The following is a 12,897-nucleotide window of genomic DNA, read 5'->3' on the forward strand; positions in this document are numbered from 1 at the left end:
CTACTAACTTTAGCATTGCGAACGGCACCAGACAGGGTTGCCCCTTGTCGCCTCTCCTGTTCGCCCTCTCCCTGGAGCCACTCCTACAAGCGGTCCGAAACCACCCGGACATACATGGATACTCATGGCAAGGCACGGAACATAAAGTGGCCGCATATGCGGATGACCTCCTATTCTTTGTCTCCCAGCCACGGATCACACTGCCCTGCATACTCTCCGAAATAGACAAATTCGGCCAGATCTCGGGATTCAAGCTGAACCTAGCAAAATGCGAGGCACTCAACATTACAACCCAGCCGGCAGATTACGAGGCCCTGGGCCCTCTATTCCCCTTCCGCTGGTGTACAAAGGCGATGAAATACCTAGGAGTCTGGATCCCCTCGGACCCACAAGACATCTATAATCTTAACTTCACACCGCTCCTAGAGAAGATTGAACTGGACCTGAAGAGGTGGGCACACTCGCACATAACATGGCACGGCCGCGTAGCGGTCCTCAAAATGAACATACTCCCGAGGGTCCTCTACTTGTTCCAAACCACACCCATAGCCTTACCATCGACATTCTTCTCGAGACTCAAATCGGCGGTCATCCACTACATATGGGGAGGGGAAAGATCCAGGCTGCGCCATGACCTACTGTGCCTACCCAGACACAGGGGGGGCTTGGCGTTGCCGGACTTTAAAAAATACCACCAGGCGGCAACGCTACAGCGTATCCTCGAGTGGCACGAGACAACCACGGACAAACAATGGGTGGACCTGGACAGGGAGGGCGACACAGCAAAGCTGAAGGCGTCGGTGTGTCAGAGACGGGCGACAAGGAGCAGCAGGAGACAGGACGAGGGCCCAGTGGCGCACACACTACTCACATGGGAGAGCCTCAGGGAGACACCCGGGATATCCCCGACCCCGAGCCCCCTGATGCCGATTGCCCACAACCCCAACATAGGGGGGGGACTACCCACAGAGGCCTGGAAATTTCTGGGGGACGAGGATTACATCCCGATACGGAAGGTCACCCAGGACGGCGCCCTAAAGACACTGGACCCACTGCTAGAAGGCCGCCAACGATCCCCGATGGTCACTCTCCGGTATATCCAACTGAAGCACTACTTAGCCTCTCTACCTCACAAAGACAAACTACGGAGGGAACTGACACGATATGAGAATCTCTGCACCCGAGGTGCACCGCTTGAAAGGACCATCTCGAATCTTTATCAATACCTGCTGACCGAGCCCACAACAGACACCAATACCTTCCAACGACGATGGGAATGGGCCATGAACAAGACTTTCACCCAGACACAATGGGAGACAGCTCTAATATGGCAACATAAGAGCTCCTCTAGCTCTCGCTATCAGGAAGTAAATTACAAGCTGATATCAATGTGGTATAGAACACCAGTACTACTACATAGGATCTTCCCTGCCACACCACCGACGTGCTGGAGGTGCCTGGAAGACAACGGGACCCTACTGCACATCTGGTGGGACTGTAGACTCATCGCACCATTCTGGGAACAAATTGAATCAGATATTCACCTGATCCTTGGAGAGGACACCAAATGGTCGGCGGAACTGGCTCTATTGCACATATCCGCACAATCAATATCTGCCTACAAGTGGTCAGTCTTACACCATCTTCTGAATGCGGCCAAGTCACTTATCCCGGTACACTGGAGGACAACAGATACCCCCACCAGGGATGAGTGGATCCACAGAGTCGACGACATCAGAGCAGCGGAATCGCTTCAGGCGGAACTGACGGGCAGGGAGGCAAAATACGCGGCTGTCTGGGCACCATGGCTCGTCTTTCGGACGCGACCGTAGGGGGGGTCCGCCGGGGGGGGATCGGGCTCGGGGGGCGGCGCAGCCCTCGAGTACCACCAGCCTTACACTCATATGACCTACAGCGGCCCTAATCAGCTGGCAGCGGTCGCCACCACACCCCACGGACCGCCCGCATCTCTCTGACAAGACGTACACACAACCACGACTAACTCATAACAACAGGAACGCTCTTAAGGACCACATCCACGCGCATAGGACTATCCAACGGACCCACACCCATGAACTGCCCACACTTGTACTATGTGACAACCACATGACCATGAGTCTATCAAATACAAGACACCTAACGCACTGACCCAGCAACTACAGATAGTCAACCCACGATAGGTAGGATAGTAGCGACCAGTTGAGACCGAATCAGACACACCTCACATCTTGATCCTCGGGGCGACACGAGACCCACTGATGACCGCCTACGGGACTTATACAACCTCGCACTATCTGGCTACCTTAATAGAATCCACACCGGACCATATGGGATCGGAACTGACTCGACTATTGGTGGGGTCCCTTTACACTACTATGCAACCCCGTTAATCCTGCTCTGCCCCCTGTATATTCTTCGACCGTACAGTACCACTCCCTTTCAACACCATCAACAACATCGAACCCATTCGGGTTATACCACACACTGACACACTGCACCACACCACACTCTCATACACCCCACTAAAGCACACATGAACCCAAGGCTCAGTTGCCTATAGATCTACCCGCACAGCCCTAGCCCACAGTTGATTGAACCTGGTAACTAACGTACCTAACAAGAGCTATGATGTTGCGCCTCCCGAGAGGGTACGAGGCATCACCTGACACTGGCGCTCTACTGCTACCTGAGCCTGCAGCAGTCAATGTTTATACTCTACAATATGTATTGTGTAGTGTTATGTTCTTGATATATTAACCCTGTTCTTTATATATTATGCCTTTTCTGCGGGCCTGCGGGCCCAAATTTGTCTACTGATATATATAAATGTATAATTCAATAAAAACGTGATTAATAAAAAAAAAAGCAGAACAAAAGGCTTGTAAATACTGTAAAAGCCACAGGTGGAAGCTTGGACTGAGGTCCGTGGAGGTACTGTAGGTTAACCAGGGGAGCTAAAGTCTTGCGCCACTTAGAGGTGTAGCAGCAAACTGCAGTGGGAAGTCCGGAGCCAAACAGAGGAGTTGGCTATGTTTGCAGACTCCCACTGAACACAAAAAGGTCAGTAAAATATTGCTGGGTGGTCATGGAAGGTGCAGAAAAGCATTTCTAACGGTCTGTCAGTCAGGAAAATTAAGATATTGAAAGTATTGTATTACCAGTGGTCATTTTTCATTGAGGAGTGGAGTCTTGTGATTTACATTGTCAGATGTTGGGCACTCCTGGCAGTTTGCCATATGTCTGTTAAACCCCTCATCCATGGAACATAAGTGAGAGGCATGAGTGGCCATTGGTCAGATCAAACTTTAATTGTCCCACAAACCTGAAGATGAGGATAGAGAGCACGCAGGCAGACGCTATCCGACTAACACATTTTTTAAACCTATCTATGATTGAGAGTGTAAGGGCAACTGTGTGACAAAAAATGGAGTGGGAGTGAAATATTTATTAGGAAATTTGTGTTAAAATAGAAGATAAGTCTAGGGCTGAATGGCTAAAAAAAATAGGTCTACATTTTAGGGGAAAGATGGACAATGAGGTATCACAAACAAGTGAGTTCTAGGCTATGAAAATACAAAGAGGAAGGGTTAAGGCTGGAGATGAGGAAGGGGGAAGTATAAGGAAGAATAAGTCAATGGAGAAGAAAAACAAAAGCTAATTATAAAAAAAAAAAAGTTGAAGGGCATAGTGCATGCGAAATATATGAGATGTGTTTGTGATATTCTGCTTGAAGGCAGAGAATACAATGGTTTTGTGTAAGGGGGGGACACACATAATATAATGTAAGTTAGGAGTGGCGAGGGAGGAGATGAACGAATAAAGTGAGAGAAAATGTGTGGCAGAAAAGTGGGTAAAGTGCAGAATGCAAGGCCAGTGGCAGAACTAATGCAGTTAAGGCCATGGTGCAAAAACATTTTATGGGCCTTCTTCTACAGAGCAGAGGTTGCCAAATGGTAGATCTCAACTGTTGTACAACTCCGATGATGCTTTGTCAGCTGTACCCATCCTTTCAGAGTTTTATGTGTGTGAATTTAGGTATGTTTTGTAAGGAGTATGTGTGTGAATGTTTGCGCATATAGTTGATGTTAAAAAGCAGGTGTAGTGTTGATGTTTGGATGCAGGGACGTGTTTGTAGCTCCCTGATCCACAAAGGCCCTGGAGCGGGCTCCCTGATCCACAAAGGCCCTGGAGCAGTTGTACTGGCTGCACTGCCGCTATTTCCGCACTTGTGTCAGGCTCAGGAAAAGTGAGCAAAAGAAACAGTCATGTCCGTTGCAACTTTTCACACTGCCTTCTTTGCCCATAAAACATTTTTACTTTGTTATTGCGCTGCCTGGCACCAGTTCCTCAAAGACTATATATTGTGTTTATGACAGATTAGAGGAACACTCCCACCCCATAACATTGTAAGCTCATCTATTATTATATTATTGTAGCGGCAGGAGCATCTGGGCGCATCTTAATTTCAGAGGTTAAACTGCTTTGCTGGGGCTCCAGGCCAGCGCCAGACAGCACAGCGCCTTTCCTTTCTGCCTCCACAATACTAGGAGGCTTTATATGGCAGCTTCAAGTTGTTTTGGGGTGTGGAAGTGTTCCTTTAGGTCTGAATATATTCTCTTCTTATATCGTGAGTGTCTCTAAAACTCACCACTAATCTTTCTTCAGGTAAACAAAGTAGTGCCGCAGTTATCCAACCGTGAATGAAAAGCAAATACAAAATACATTTTATTTCACATACAAATAGCTACAATAATGGAAGCATATTGCAAAATTAGTATAGTTTTTTATTTTATATACAGCATTTTTATTAAAAACAAATTTGTTCTGCTCTCCAGTTTTACACAAATATGATAAGTAACTGTCACACACTTTATTGTCTGTGCAGTACAAAAATAATGTACAAAAATAGACTCTGAATAGCAATTATATTACAAAAAATGATGTAAAAAACAAAACAAAAAAAATAGTAAGTACTGGAAACTCAGTTGCCAGGGACTTGTTTTTTGAGAGAAATGTACAGTATGTTCTTGGTATGTAGTCTGATAAGTGTTTGTGTAAATTAATTTATACTCACATAGGTTTATATGTTGTATTTAACTGTATATTATGCTAGACATGCTGGGTGCTAACAACTGAACGAGCAAGTATAGAACATGCCTTTTTGAGTTATTTAGTAAAGGAGGAATTATAATAAATTCAAAGTTACTTTTTTTTAATGAAAAATTGAAGAATTCTCTGTGTGTTAAGCTGTGTTTTGAGTTTGGCTATTATGGTCTAAAATGTAAAATGTACTTGAATTGCTTACAATACATATTATATAACCTATTACATGTACAGGATGCAGCATGCATTACATTTCTTACCCAAGCACAATGGATTAGTGCCTGTTTTTGTTTTTATTTTTTTGTAATGTTTTTATTCACATAAAATGTCATACCCAAACAAGTACCCAATGCAAATTCAATACAGTACATATGGTGGTCTTGGCTCGATTTCCAAATTGTCACCTGGTCACTCACACCACCTCTGTTTTATGTTTTTTAAAAAATATATTTTTTTACAATAATCTCCAACATACAGACATACAAATAAAAATATTTCATAGTTTTATAAACATGTTTAACTTTAGTTATAAAAGACAATTCATTTAGTGTACAAATTACAAAACAACTTCTGTGGAAAGCCCACATTGTCTTCAGACAAACACAGCATTCATTGTTATGTCTTGCGGCCACAGTGTCTAATTGTGTTGCTGATAATAACAAATTGGTGTCTTTATAGTTGGCCCATTGTATCTGGCCTCTAAAACCTATGTATTCAGGACTTCTATTTGTTTATAATTTCACACGGCAGGATTTAAAGCTATTTTATGAACATGGTCAGTATTCTTCCTCTGGCCTCAAGGAAGATAAGTATATTCATATGAAAGTGATATGTACATGCACAGTATATTCTAGGTTTTGGGTTTGTTATTTTAATTATTGGACAATTTCAGACAACAGCAGGATTCTCTTGAAAAGCTACTGAATAGCAATTACTCCACTGAAGTCTATGAAAACATTGCATTCAGTGATAAGAGTATACCATTCTTCTATTAAAGGGATACTATCGCTCCCCCTGCCATCCACCACCCCTTCCACCACCGGTAAATAAAAGGTTAAAAACCCTTTATCTACTTACATTATCCCAGTGCTGGTGTCCCTCGGCCCTCCGTCCCGTGAGAAGTCAATGCTTTCATATGGGGGAAAATCTGACGCTGGATGTCCTCATGCAGAGCGTGAGGATGTCCAGCGACAAATACCAGACCAAAGGTCCATTTCGACCCAGGAAGCGCCCCCCAGTGACTGTCTGGTAGACAGGTTGACAGCTGTCTGGTAGACAGCCACCGGAGGCACACTTAAAGCTGCAATGTAAGCATTGCAGTTTCATTGCAGCAATAAGTGCAAAAGGGACACTGAACCCAGACCATTTCTGGGTGCCTATAATGTCCCTTTAACAATATGCAAATCCCACATTAATTTAAAAAAAAAAAATGCTGTTATAACATTAGAATAACGTCTTCAATATATATGCATGCATCTTTTTGATGGACAGTAAAAACGTTCACTGCTTTCCCTTTGTTCAAGTACTGTAATACCTTTGTGCATTTATTAACCTTCTATCCATTCCATACAAATAACATATTGAAAAAAGTTACAGTAATCGGTTAGTGGAGGAGAAATGCAGGTCAATGTATGGCAGTGTAACAAATAGAAAATGTAGTTTAGGGAAGATTGCTGATCTGCTTTTTGCTTTCCAAATCTAGAATTATTATATATATGGAAAATACATGAGGATAGAGTTTTTATGTTAACAAATTCATTAGGATTAAAGCTGGAGTGTGCACGAAAGAAGGGAAGTGATCATGCTATACCAAACCTACCTATTAGTGAGGTCCAACTTTGTCTAAGTTACCCGCTGAACCTGATGGGAACCCTTAGGATCTGGAATCTTACATGGTTCAAAGTAAGTATATGGTGATTTGTACCAAAAAGTCTAACTAAATTGGAATTGCCGTGAATAAGTTGGGTGGGGGTTCTCAGTAACCTCTGAAGTCAAATTGCAAAACAGTGGATTTGCTATATTCATATGACTAGCTAAATCTACTGTTAGCTGTATAAGTTGTTAATAAGTAAATTTTGTAAATAGTACTTTACTCAGCATTGGTGCAAGGATTTTTCGGCTTAATAGGAAAAGACGCATTATGGCGTACACCAAAATGCGTCTTTGTTGGTGTAGGCTTGTCTGTCTATTAACCCCCATTTTGCCTCTCTTATCTATCTTTTTTCCCCTTTTGTGTATTTTGCCACCTTTTTGTGCTATTTGCCTCCTTTTGTGTATCGTATCCTCCTTTTGTCGTTCTTTTTCACACTTTTGCATTTTTATCCCCTTTTGTGGTCTCTTACCAGCTCTTGTGTTTCTTATCCCCTTTTGAATGGCTAAACCCCTTTAGTGTTTCATACACCTACTGTGCCTTTCCCCCCTAAGTCCTACCCCCTTTGTGTCTAAGTCTCTTGCTCTCCCCTCTTATACACATCTTATTGTAGCATGGCATCACGAAAAGGAGAATTTCTTTACCACTGTCATTCAATGTAAATCAGAGGCCTGACAGATATCAAATAGTACAAAAGTGTTACATATTCAATACCAAACCCTGCAAGTAATCATTTGTATGACTGTAATAAAGTAAATCTGGGCTGTTTAAAATGTCTTATCTACCATAACCAGTGTATAAATATTTGATATATTTTCTGAAGAATATATTTTGAGGTAAGAGAGATGTAAACCTGACACTATTATGGCCCTCACCTACCTGCGTAGCCACTGATGTTCGCATCATTTAAAAAATATATAATTAAACCACTCATTTGTTATTGCTTGGACTTGGCTGATATCAGAGGGTTATTGCTGCATCGTTACAAAACATGTACATCCGAGTTACTAACAAAAGAAGGAAATGTAAACCAACTAATTTGCTGTTTGAACTCCACTATTGGAATATTCCACTGCACTTCAAAAAAGGCCTAGTGTTTTAACAGACATGTTAGATGTCTGAGTAATTCGACCACATGATATGGAGACCCAGAAACACAAGAAACCTGGGTCTACCACAATATCATAAGAAATCTATTTCCAGAAATTGTAAGGGACTAACATTCAGTTGACTATCCAAAAACTTTTAAAATCATATACAGTTCCTTAAGAGTATCCTACAACTACAGTTCTCTGGAAGCAATTACACATTTTTCTGCAGCTCTTCCTAAAATTGAAGAGATTAAAGCAGGATTGAACATAACAACTTGACTGTGCATGGACCTGAATTCTTGACAAAAAGGTCAAGTGGTGAAAAAGTAAGCTATTTTCCAAAACCTATGTCCTTTGAACATCATTCTTAGAAAACAGGCGACTGTTCCAGTAGTCTGGATTATCAAATGCACAGTCTTTTACTTCTAGTTCCCGCAAAGGTTGGAGGTATCCCCTCTGAAGTGCCTCTCGGTGACAGGTTTGTGGGATTGCAATAGATCTGTCCAATGACTGAGGACGGCTAGCCAACAAGTTCATTTCTTCATAGCCCTGCTTGTCCTCAGAGCTGTTGCTGTCTTCTTTTACTGTGCCCCCTTTGTTCATATATGTGTACTCCTCTACTTCATCCTCTTCATGACTTTGGCTCTGTTTGGTTTTTCCCTGATCATTCATGTACTCATAATCCTCCTTATTACCATACTCATAATCTTCATCTTTGTCTTCCTCTAGTCTGGGGGAGGAAATGTTCTCACTCTTAGTATCTCCCGCACCTCTGATGTCCATGTACTCATACTCAAGCCTCTCTGCTGGAGCTGTGGTGGGCTGTGTCTTTTTGTTCATGTATTCATACTCTTCATCATCATCTGTTCCATGAGGCTGGCATGGTGTAACAGATCCAGATGCTTCAGATATCAAGGTTCCATCTTGTGAAATATCTGTATGAAAAAAGGAATAGCTCTGAAACAGACATTTTTTTATTTTAGGACTTACAGCCATTGTCCTAGAAAAACTGTGATTAGGGCAGTATATAAAAGGTGCTGGTACAAACATTACCAGGCACTATTTGGCTTATTCATGCATCCATTACAATGCATTTAAGTTCTCAGATGAAAGCATGTGAAGTAGCTTTCATGCCAGAAGAAAAAGAAGACTGTTTAGACGTCAAGTAAGCGCTTTCAGAACAAACCAAAAAGTAAAGCTCCAGTTTGACCTGGGCAATCCTAACATATATTAAAGGACATGGCAAAACAATTTAAAACTTTATATGTCTGCTCAAAATTGCCCAGATGTCCCAAACTCTACTCTTCAGTTTCATATCAGCAAGTGGAAGATGGAGACACTAGCTGATTACATGTCCCTATTCTACAATAACCTGCACAGAATCCTCACTCTAAATACATATTATGGTCAAGCATTAGCAAATAGTGTAAATTAAACTTAAAATTCTCATTCATTGAAATACATCAATGAAGAACACTAAAAGTATTGATTATGAAAATCAGGTCACAGTGAATTGCAAATGTAATTTGAGACCATGTGCACATACCTCCTTGGCTGAGTTCTGGCATTATATATTCACTATCCTCATCAGGGGTGCCAGCAAGAAGGCTCTCCCGTTGGGAACGATATGCACTGTCCAGACGGGAACGGGGACTACGGCTAAGGCTACCTCCACCGAATGACATTTCTTCAGCGGTTTCCATGTCGGAGGAAGTACAGCAGCCCTCTGATGACTCTGACACTGTACGACCAAGAGAATCTTCCCTTCTACGGGAACCCCATCTATGGCCTGGGTCGACACGATGCAAAGTACTCTGCAGAAACAACAATTAAAGAAAGAACAACAGAACAGATTTAGATAAACGTATATATCACTGATGACCAATAGTTACAATATACAAAATTCAGGTCACTCCACTTCATACTAACTTTAAAGCCCAAAACGTTTTAAAAAAACCTTACGAAGGTGAAAACAATAGGGATTTATTCACAGCATATGTTGATACATTCAATTTATTACTCGTTTTTGGATGTCCTAAATCAGTTAATCTCAGAGCAATCATTATAAGGTTGGTATATAGCAGAACCTACTAAAAATGTACTACACACAGTGCATTCAGAAAATATTCATTATTTCACAATGTTTTATGTTGCAGCTGTATGCTGCAATTGTTTAAATTATTTTATTTCATGTCATAAACAGATTTTTGACAGCATTGCAAATATACTTAACAGGATAAATTCAATATGACATTGACATAAGTAACTGTTCCTTATTTGAAGCACCTTTGGCAGCGTTTGAATCATCAATTCATTTTGAGTATGATTTGACGAGCTTTGCACAACTGGAGTTAGGTAGTTTCTGCCACTCATCTCTTCATATCAAGCACTGTCTGGTTGTATGGGGACTGTCGGTGGTTAGACATTTTCAGGTCTCTCCAGAGATGTTCAATTAGAATCAAGTCTGGGCTCCAGCAAAGTCACTAAATGACATTCAAAATGTTTTCCATAATTCACTCTTGCATTGTCTTGTATTATGCTTAGGGTCATTGTCCTGTTTGAAGGTGAGCCTTAGGGCCAGTCTGAGGTCCTGAGCACTCTGGACAGGTTTTCATTAAAGGGACACTATAGGTACACAGACCGCTTCATCTCATTGAAGTGGTGTTGGTACACTGTCTCTGTCCCCTTAATCCTGCAATGTAAAACACTGCAGTTTCGAAGAAATATACTGCAGGGTTAAGAATGCCTCCAGACAGCCACTAGAGCATGCTCTGCATGAGGACATCAAGCGTCTACAAATCCCCCATAGAAATTCATTGATGGAATGCTTTCCTATGGGGTAGGCATAATGCTTGTGCAACGCACGCCACACATGTGCATTAGGTGACCCCTCAGTTCTGATGTAGGAGAGGCGAAGATAGAGCCAGCATAGTGGGATCTCGTGCTGGAAAAAAGTGTGTATTTAAAGGGTTTTAAAGACAATTGGTGGAGTGATAGTTGTCCTCCCGCAAGTTTCTCTTATATCCACAAATGATCTTTGTGGCTCACCCACAGTGATCATTGGATTTTTGGTCACCTCTCTTACCAAGGCCCCTCTCACCTGATTGCTAAATTTGGACAGGCAGACAACAACAAGAATACTCCTGGATGTTACAACTTCTTACATTTAAGAACTATGGAGGCCACTTTTATCTTGGGAAGCTTCAATGCAGCCACATTTTTTAGGAGCCTTCCCCAGAGCAGTACGTCAACACAACCCTGTCTCTAAGCCCTGCATGCAGTTTCTTTGACCTCATGGCGTGTTTTTTTCCCTTTGGTATGCATTTACAGCTGTGAGACCTTATATAGATAGGCTTTTGCCTTTTCAAATCATGTCAATTGCATTTGCCCAATATATTGTCATGGTTACAAACGCCATTATATTGGACTAAAAGTGAGTACTTACCTTTCTATTCACACTAGTGAGGCTCTGATTCATGGGCAAGTATCCTGCAATGGTGCTCAATGCACTCTGACTCTGAAAAACACAAATCCAACCAAACTAGTAAAAAAACCAAAATAAGTGAATTTCCAAACAATACCTGCATTCATAATGCTAAATCTAAGATTGTCTTATCCGTTGTTACAATATAAAACATTGGTTGTACAAACTCATACCAACACAGGGGCCTGTCAGACATCACTAAGAATTATGCGCTACATATACCAGGTACTTAAAACACTGTTCAATAAAACAAAGTTGAAATCCTCAATGTAAATAAAACAATAGGGGAAATGTGTTAATTGGGATGTTTAATTTGAAGCTGACATATTCCTTTTTTTTTTTTTTATAATTACCAGATAGTAGAAAAGTTTATCAAAGTGGCTTTTGTTCAAATGAATTTTGTGTAGCAGGAGGTAACCTTAGATAATGCACCAAATGTTAGATTTGTAAGTCTTACAACTGGCCAATCCTCACTTCTTCCAGTTAATGCATTATTGTTATTATTATTATTATTATTATTAGCATTTATGTAGCATCAACATATTCAGCAGAGCTTTAAAAATGCATTGGTGATATAAAACAACAAGTATTGACATGCAAAGTAGTGTGTTGCCTATCAGCTGTATGTCATGTCTGCTCTTTGTACAGGCAAATGTTTCTGTTTGGTGCAATTATTATACTTCAGGTGTATCCACACTCGGCCCTCCTGCTGTTGTGCTAAACTTTCCACAATTCTCTGCCTAATATTTGCAAATAATTATGAAGATAAAATAGCTACGAAAAATGTAGTTCAAAAAGATTTGTGAGATGCAAGTTGGACATCCCAGTTTCAAATCTCCTTTCACCGTAAAATAGATCTAAATCCCAGTAAGGTTTGCATGAGTTATACATAAGCTATAAGTAAAACAATCCATTTTATAATAATGAGGCAAGCAGAAGAACGGGCTCTAGATAGCACACTAAGCAAAGTAAAATATATGTTTGTACTAAAATATATACACTGTGGACAGTGGTGTATCCTGGTTTTGTGCTGCCCTAGGCAGGACAAAACTCAGGCGCCCCCCCTCCCCCCGCGCCACCCCCACCCAACCTTTCCCCCCGCCCCGCATTCTAAATACACACACACACACACTCGCTAACAGAAACACACACACACTAACAGACACACTCACACTCACTAACAGACAAACACACTCACTCACTAGCAGACACAAACTAACATACACACACACTCACAGGCAAACACACACTAACAGACACACACACTAACAGACACAGACACACACACTAACAGACACAAACACTAACAGACACACTAACAGACACACACACACACACTAACAGACACA

The 12,897-nt window shown here is 41.6% G+C and overlaps 1 protein-coding gene across 2 annotated transcripts in view; it reads right to left on the reverse strand.

The window, feature by feature from the left end:
• Positions 1 to 5,385: 5,385 nt before the first annotated feature.
• ERBB3 (erb-b2 receptor tyrosine kinase 3) overlaps positions 5,386 to 12,897 on the reverse strand; it is a 93,186-nt gene continuing 85,674 nt past the window's right edge. For both annotated transcript variants that reach the window (XM_063426480.1, XM_063426472.1), the window contains exons 26-28: positions 11,510 to 11,581; positions 9,611 to 9,878; positions 5,386 to 8,999 (exon numbers count right to left, since the gene is read on the reverse strand). In XM_063426480.1, coding sequence (XP_063282550.1) covers positions 8,410 to 8,999; positions 9,611 to 9,878; positions 11,510 to 11,581 — 930 coding nt within the window. In that variant the 3' untranslated portion in view covers positions 5,386 to 8,409. The remainder of the gene's footprint in view (positions 9,000 to 9,610; positions 9,879 to 11,509; positions 11,582 to 12,897) is intronic.

This window comes from Pelobates fuscus, chromosome 1, assembly GCF_036172605.1.
Source record: "Pelobates fuscus isolate aPelFus1 chromosome 1, aPelFus1.pri, whole genome shotgun sequence".
Lineage (NCBI taxonomy): Eukaryota > Metazoa > Chordata > Amphibia > Anura > Pelobatidae > Pelobates > Pelobates fuscus.